Source organism: Echinops telfairi, unplaced genomic scaffold, assembly GCF_000313985.2.
Source record: "Echinops telfairi isolate 266 unplaced genomic scaffold, ASM31398v2 ScPeMD7_2;HRSCAF=8, whole genome shotgun sequence".
Classification (NCBI taxonomy): domain Eukaryota; kingdom Metazoa; phylum Chordata; class Mammalia; order Afrosoricida; family Tenrecidae; genus Echinops; species Echinops telfairi.
Window position 1 is genome coordinate 77,234,521 of NW_022103898.1, and position 7,119 is coordinate 77,241,639.

At 55.9% G+C, this 7,119-nt stretch overlaps 1 protein-coding gene across 1 annotated transcript in view; it reads left to right on the forward strand.

The window, feature by feature from the left end:
- The window catches only part of SMARCC2 (SWI/SNF related, matrix associated, actin dependent regulator of chromatin subfamily c member 2), a 22,956-nt gene that overhangs the window by 5,779 nt on the left and 10,058 nt on the right, over positions 1 to 7,119 (forward strand). Inside the window, exons 3-14 of the mRNA XM_045289057.1 lie at positions 273 to 354; positions 463 to 555; positions 1,247 to 1,316; positions 1,490 to 1,559; positions 2,405 to 2,480; positions 2,612 to 2,743; positions 2,844 to 2,959; positions 3,257 to 3,381; positions 5,584 to 5,643; positions 5,752 to 5,789; positions 6,043 to 6,173; positions 6,456 to 6,527. Of these exons, the coding sequence (XP_045144992.1) occupies positions 273 to 354; positions 463 to 555; positions 1,247 to 1,316; positions 1,490 to 1,559; positions 2,405 to 2,480; positions 2,612 to 2,743; positions 2,844 to 2,959; positions 3,257 to 3,381; positions 5,584 to 5,643; positions 5,752 to 5,789; positions 6,043 to 6,173; positions 6,456 to 6,527 (1,065 nt within the window). The remainder of the gene's footprint in view (positions 1 to 272; positions 355 to 462; positions 556 to 1,246; positions 1,317 to 1,489; positions 1,560 to 2,404; positions 2,481 to 2,611; positions 2,744 to 2,843; positions 2,960 to 3,256; positions 3,382 to 5,583; positions 5,644 to 5,751; positions 5,790 to 6,042; positions 6,174 to 6,455; positions 6,528 to 7,119) is intronic.

Sequence of the window (7,119 nt, forward strand, 5' to 3'; positions counted from 1 at the left end):
GTGTGTGTGTGTGTGTGTGTGTGTGTGTGTGTGTGTGTGTGTGTATGTGTGTGTTACAGGGAAAAGGGTTCTTGGGCTGGCATCTCAAGCTTTTCTTTGTCCTTTCGGACTAAGCACAGGGTGATTCAAGGGGTGCAGATCAGGGAGGCCAGATTGCAGGCGATACTAGCAGAAGCAAGCTCCCCTCCCAGTGCCCCACGTTAAGTCATGTGCTCTAACCTCATCTCCAGACCTGAGCTATCCCACTCACTAGATTATTGCCCCTTCGCAAGGCGGCGTTATGATTTCCAGAATCCATCACGGGTGGACCGCAACGTGGAAATGTTCATGACCATTGAGAAGTCTTTGGTGCAGGTAATCGTCCAGAACACCTGCATCCGTCGCCCTGCGCCACCCCGGCCCCAGCCCCCGTGAGAATCCCTTTCCCCATCACCTCACCCCATCTGTTGCTCCTCCCCACAGAACAACTGCCTAACTCGACCAAACATCTTTCTGTGTCCGGAAATTGAGCCCAAACTGCTAGGGAAATTAAAGGACATTATCAAGAGACACCAGGTGAGCGGATAGGTGGTGGTGGTGGTGTGTATATGTATGTGTGGTCAGGGGGATTATCAGGCCTCATAAAATTTGTGACTCCTTTCCTGGTGTGTTCCATACCACAAAGCACCCCTGAACTACCTCGTGTGTTTTTTTCGGGTTTTTCTTTTTTAGCTGTTGTTTTTTTTTAACTGGAGAAGTGGCTCTACCTACTCGGAGAAAGACCAGAGTTAAAGCCTTGAGTCTCTCTGTCCCTTTGTCTCTTGCTCCATCTCCCAGTCTGAGCTGGCCTGCATCACTGTTGCTAGGGTCCCCACTGGCCAGGGGCAGAAAGCATCCACTTTGAGTGCGTGGAAAGGGTGGCTGAGTCGAGAGAAGCGAGATGTGTGCGCTTTGTAGCTTTGTAGCAACAAGCCGGTGTCCTGGAGAGGGGCAGACAGCCCATCTTAAGTTCCCATGTGAGGCTGACCTCGCCAGAGAAACTTTGCCTGGCAGATTTTAAATTCTCCCACTTCTCCCCATTCACAGCCCAAGCCAGCATTTCTCCCTGCCAGTCAGGTGGTGTGCGCTTAGAAAGCAAGCTCTCTCTGGCACCGTCCTGTGAAGGCTCCGACCAGGAAGGCAGGCGTGTGGTCAATGACATCTGGGTGTGTGGACACCCTGGGACTCAGAGGGGTGATACTGATGTGCTTCCTTCCATGCTGTGCAGGGGACAGTCACTGAGGACAAGAACAGCGCCTCTCATGTCGTGTACCCTGTCCCAGGGAACCTAGAAGAAGGTGAGGCCTGGCTGGTTCTGGCCACTGCTGGGGCTGGAGGGCAGCTCAGGTCACCCCACGGGGGGACTCTGAATCCTTGTTCCCAGGTGCCTTGTTGCCGAGGGCTTCCGTTCAGCATGTATTTCCAACGTACCCCTGTAGCTTACACCTCTCCCTCTCTGTCTCTATCCCAGAGGAATGGGTACGACCAGTCATGAAGAGGGATAAGCAGGTTCTTCTGCACTGGGGCTACTATCCTGACAGGTGAGGCGGAGTCTCTGGAGCACGCAGCCCAGAAGTCCAGGCCGCTCGCAGAGCCACAAGGCGCTCTTGGGGGCTCTTTGTAGGCCGGCTGATTTCTTGGCTCCACACCTCTCACTTGAACCCTCTGCCCTGGGGCGGATTTGGGTCCTCCAGACCAGGGGTCGGCAAACTTTTGAGACGGAAGAGCCAATCCTGCCCCTCGCCACAATTTAAAAATCACTCACGAGCCACAGATCTATTTGGACATATAAATGAAATCACCATGATCTGACTAATGTCCTTAAAACTTTCTCTCACTCTCGTCAGAACCACATGTAAGTACCAAAAGAGCCACCACATACGACTCCCAAGCCCGTTTGCCGACCCCTCGTCTGGAGGCCTGGGCTGAGGCTAGAAGCAGTCTTAACTTTTGACCGTGACACAGTCAGTCTCACTGTGCTACTTAGGAAATGCCGTTGACGTGTGTAGACCAAGTGTGAGAAGTAGAGTGTACGAGAACACGTCTGGTCTCATGGCTGTAATTAGGTGAAAAGAAGAAAATTATTTTTTGAATTGCTGGGAACGAGAGACACTGCATGTCGGGAGTCGTGTTTGTAAGAAAGGAAACGAGTCGTCGGAGGAGGGTGACAGGATGAACAAGAAGGCTTCTAGGACATCTTGTTAGGGGCTTTTGTTTTTTTAACATTATAATAAAAAGAATTCTGATATTACTGGGAGAGGGGAGCCATACCAGGAAGCACCCCAGCAGTCCGATGCTTCTCCTTCCGGGAAGGGTGAAGAGGTCTGCCTGTGACCCTGCCTCCTGCCTCCCGTTGACCCTGCTCTTCCCTCTCCGTTCCCCGCAGCTACGACACGTGGATCCCCGCCAGTGAAATCGAAGCCTCTGTGGAAGATGCCCCGACGCCTGAGAAGCCCAGGAAGGTGAGAGTTCCTCGTCCCCCTGGGCCCGAGCAGGGGCCAGGGCTGTGCACCCTCTGGAGGAGGGGAGGGGCTCCCGCGCCCTTGGCCTTGGCGGCCGGGCTCCTCCAGCAGCACCGGCGTCTGGGCTTCAGGTTCACGCCAAGTGGGTCCTGGACACGGACACCTTCAACGAGTGGATGAACGAGGAGGACTATGAAGTCAGCGATGACAAGGGCCCCGTCTCGCGCCGGAAGAAGATTTCCGCCAAGACGCTGACAGATGAGGTGGGCAAGCCCTCTGCCTCTCCCTTCAGCCCTTAACCCAAGTTTCGGGGCGTCTTCGCCGGCGATGGTTGACTGACCGTTTCCCGGTCCTCTGCTGCAGGTGAACAGCCCAGACTCCGATCGACGGGACAAGAAGGGGGGGAACTATAAGAAGAGGAAGCGCTCCCCGTCTCCCTCACCCACCCCGGAAGCTAAGAAGAAAAATGCTAAGAAAGGGTACGCCCGCCTCTTAGCCCGCCCCTGCCCCTTCTCGCCGCTCCATGAGGAAGGCAGCCTTGACTGGGGTGCCATCGTGATGCAAGTGTCCTGAGAGGACCAGGTCTGTCATAGATTCAGGCAGAGCTTCCAAATTGAAGGCCTTTGCCACTCCCCATCACCCGCAGCGACAGCGACGGGTTTCTGTCCGTGCTGGACCACCCCGCCCTCGGGGTTCTCTCCTCTCCCTTCGCTGGAGCCTCAGCCCCAAGGACTCCCTGGCCCCGAGTGACGGGTCTCTCACTCTTTCCTCCTCAGCCCCTCAACGCCTTACACCAAGTCTAAACGGGGCCACCGGGAAGAGGAGCAGGAAGACCTGACCAAGGACATGGATGAGCCCTCACCTGTCCCCAACGTAGAAGAGGTGACTTTGCCCAAAACAGGTATGGGTCAGGCTAGGTGCGCCAGGCTCCCGGAACCCCTCCCTGTCTTGTCCCTGCGGTGTCAGGTTTCCTGACCGAGCTGTTCCCCAGACCAGCTCCGGACCTAAAGGCCCCTTTCCTTCAATTTAGCTGGTTATTGAAATTGTTTTCATCACTGTGGAATTCTCTGTGACGTTCACATCCACATTAGAATGACAGACTGTGCTTTGCACCTGACAGTAACTGTCTCTAAGCTTGTTTAAGTTGTGCGTCTGGAAAACGTGGCCTGGGGCACGTCTGACCTCCTGTGACTTGACGAGGAGCTAGGAGAGTCACACTCCCGTCCGTCCGCTTACGGAAGGCCCAGTGCTACGAGGTGGAGGCCAGACATGCCACCACCTCCCAACCTCCTTCGCACCACCCGCTTCTCCTGTGGCACTCTACCCTTCTGCTGGGTGTGAGAGCTCACTGCCAGAGCCACACAGAACGAGTAGATTCTGCTTATTATGGGGTGTATCAGGGACGCTAACACATGAACAGTTCAGGGTCAGACACGCTCGGGAGACAGTTATTTACAGGCTATATTTCTTCGGCCAAGATCCCCTCTTCTTCGATGTGCCCACAGGCACACTTTACTCTGGTCTTCGGGTTCTCCATCCCGTAGCCCTGGCCTCTGCTCTGCCTGGGCAGTGTAGCGCTACCGCTGCTGAAGAAAAGGCACTCCACTCTGCCAGTCACCCTGGCCCCAGAGCACTCAGAAACCTAGCTCCCCCAGTTACATGCCTCGAGGTAGCCTACTCTTCTGGCAAGCGCCTTGCCAAAAGGCTCTCTGCTTTCTCACACCGTGGGTCAGGAAGCCCCTCGTGCTTTTGCTACTGCTGCCACCACGTCTCGGCCACGTCTCTGGTGTCACAGCACTGTGTCTCCCAGATGGAAGAGATCCAATGTGCAGGGATTTAGGGGTCCCAAGGATGCACTCCACCCCTGCCCCTCTTCTGCTTTTGAGACAGCTAATTTTAAAACCTAGTGCAACGACAAAGCCGACTCCTCTCTTCATTCAGAGCCCCATACGTCCTAGTTGCCCCCCCCCCAACATGGCAGCCCTGTGCTAGGCCATCAGCTTGGTGGATCACACATCCCTCACATTTGCCAAGTACTATCCTAGCCAGTCATTTGGTAGGAATTACAAGTAGCTCCTACAGAGCCCTATCAAGTAACCCCCTACCCCGCACACCCCTCAGTGAAATATATTCCAACACACATTATGTACCTGTCCTGTCTTACAAGGTCTCTGGCCTGTGCAGTGGTTTGTACTGACTGCTACACTAAAGAAAGGTCGGTGGTTCTGGACCACCCGGCAGCACTGGAAGAAAGGCCCGGAAATCTCCCATAGAAATGGAAACCAAGTTCAATGTCCTTGAGTCGATGCCGACTCATAGTGACCCTATAGGACAGGGGAGAGCTGTGGGTTTCCGAGCCTGTAACTGTTGGTGGGAATGGAAAGCTGGTCTTTTTGCTGTGGAGTGGCTGATGGTTTCAAACTGCAGACCTTGCGGACTACAGGCCAACACCTAACCCCTGTGCCACCAGGGCTCCCAAGAAAATGCCCGGGGGCATTTCTAGTGGTAACAATGCACAGGGGCACCATGAGTCTGAATGGACCGATGGTCGTGGTTCTTGGTGATAGTTGTAGCATGGTGTTAGGTCACACGGTGATAAAACATTCACAGACACATTTGAAGGATGAAATCAGCAAACACACAGATAAGTTCTGATAGCTCTGCTGACATTCCAGTAGATATTTGGCCAGCCATCTCCAGGGTGGGGCTAAGGGCCACGGAGAGGCCTGAGTTCGGGCTTCTGCCTGCTCACCCGAGTCAGAACCACACTGCTGTCTCTGAGCGCTCGCGTGTGAATTCATTTGAGGAAAGTCTCCTCTGCTTTTGAGAAACGACGACGACGACGATGCACCACTTCTCCGAGTCCTTTGGTCGGAGGCCACCTCCGTCCCTGGAGAGCGTACACACGCAGATGGGGAGACAGGCCTGACGTCGGGCTTCCTTGCAGGGGCCTAGAGAAGGCGGGAAGTCGCAAGTGCGTTTCCTGCACTGCAGGGAGGGCACCACCCTCTGCGGCCAGGCAGGGAGAGTGGGAGGTAGGGGGGTCTCAAGGTGTGTGCCTGTGAAGGCAGGATGTGCCTTACAGCGCAGTTCTTCCCGGCAGTCAGCACGAAGAAGGACTCGGAGGCAGCCCCGGTCAAAGGCGGCACCATGACTGACCTGGGTAAGAGGGAAAGCCTCCTGAGGGGACAGGCTCAGCTACCGCCTTGCCCCAGGCTGCTGGGGCTCTAGTGGGCCCCTCCCTGGCTCACCTGCGGCCGTCTCTTTTCAGACGAACAGGAGGAGGAAAGCATGGAGCCTGCAGGCAAGGTGAGTGGCTGAGAGAGGCCTCATCTCCCTGGGTGATTTGAAAGTTTCCTCCGCGAACCTTCCGCTGCTGAGACTTTGTACACCCTGGACTAGTCCTAGTGGTTGCCTCAAACTCTGATTCTGTCCGAGCCCCGGGGCCCTACTGTACCTTCACTCCGGCGCTCTTCTCCATTGCCCAAGTCCCCCGGGGGCGGGGGCGAAGCAGGGTGGGCAGTGGCAATGCTGAGCAACCTGCTGCCTCCATGCCCCATAGGATGAGGATGAGAACAGTACGGGGAACAAAGGGGAGCAGACCAAGAACCCAGACCTGCACGAGGACAACGTGACAGAGCAGACCCACCACATCATCATCCCCAGCTACGCGGCCTGGTTTGACTACAACAGGTGCTGCCCCCACCCCCACGCATGGAATCCACTCCCCCGCCTGCTGACCCCAGAAGCCCTCTCCAGTCGGTCATGTAGACCATGGTGCACTTCAGTCATGGACGAGCTCCTGGTCTCTGGTTGAGGCTCACAGCTGGGGTGGGGGAAGCGTTCCCCCAGTGTCTGGTCTCCCCTGCAGTCTCCAGCTGGTCGCCCACCCCTCCTGCCAGGCTTCTCCTTCCTTCAGGACGCCCCTCCCTCCACCAGGGCCTTCTCCGGGACCCACTCTGATTTCTCTTGCAGTGTTCATGCCATCGAGCGGAGGGCTCTCCCCGAGTTCTTTAACGGCAAGAACAAGTCCAAGACTCCGGAGATGTAAGTTTCCAGGTCCTGCTCCTTTCTCTTCCCTCTGGCCCATGCACCCCTCCGGGTCCTGTAGCTTCCTTGAGTCCCTTCCTTCCCCAAGACAGGCGCTCAGCAGCCTCACCCAGCACTTGGACTGCAGCAGCAAGCCCTCTAGGGTTCAGGACTTGCCCCTCGGGGATGTCACCTTCCGTACTCAACAAGTACCGTACCAGCCCCAGTGCCACAGGGCTGCTCACCCTCTAATGAACACAGATGTCCCAGCACTGACTAAAGTATGTGGCGATGTCCACGCTGAGTCCCAAGAGCCTGTTTTTGAAAGAAAAAGAAGTGGAGCTGTAAAACCCCAGGTCTCCAAATTAAGGCAGGAGAGGGAGGACCCTCCCAGAGAGGGCCATTCTAGAAAATGCAGGCTTGGGCTCAGAGGTCTTTATCTCCTTCAAGATTTTGTTTACCTCAGGCCACACCTGCGTAACTTTGGGTAAGACGTGGCAATCTCCTATGGCTGGGGAAGCCACCAGGACGCCGAGGTGGGCCAGAGTTCTGAGTTCCTGGTATCAGAGCTAGCTTTCTTCCCAACTGCCCCCAGGCCCCTCGCCCCCCC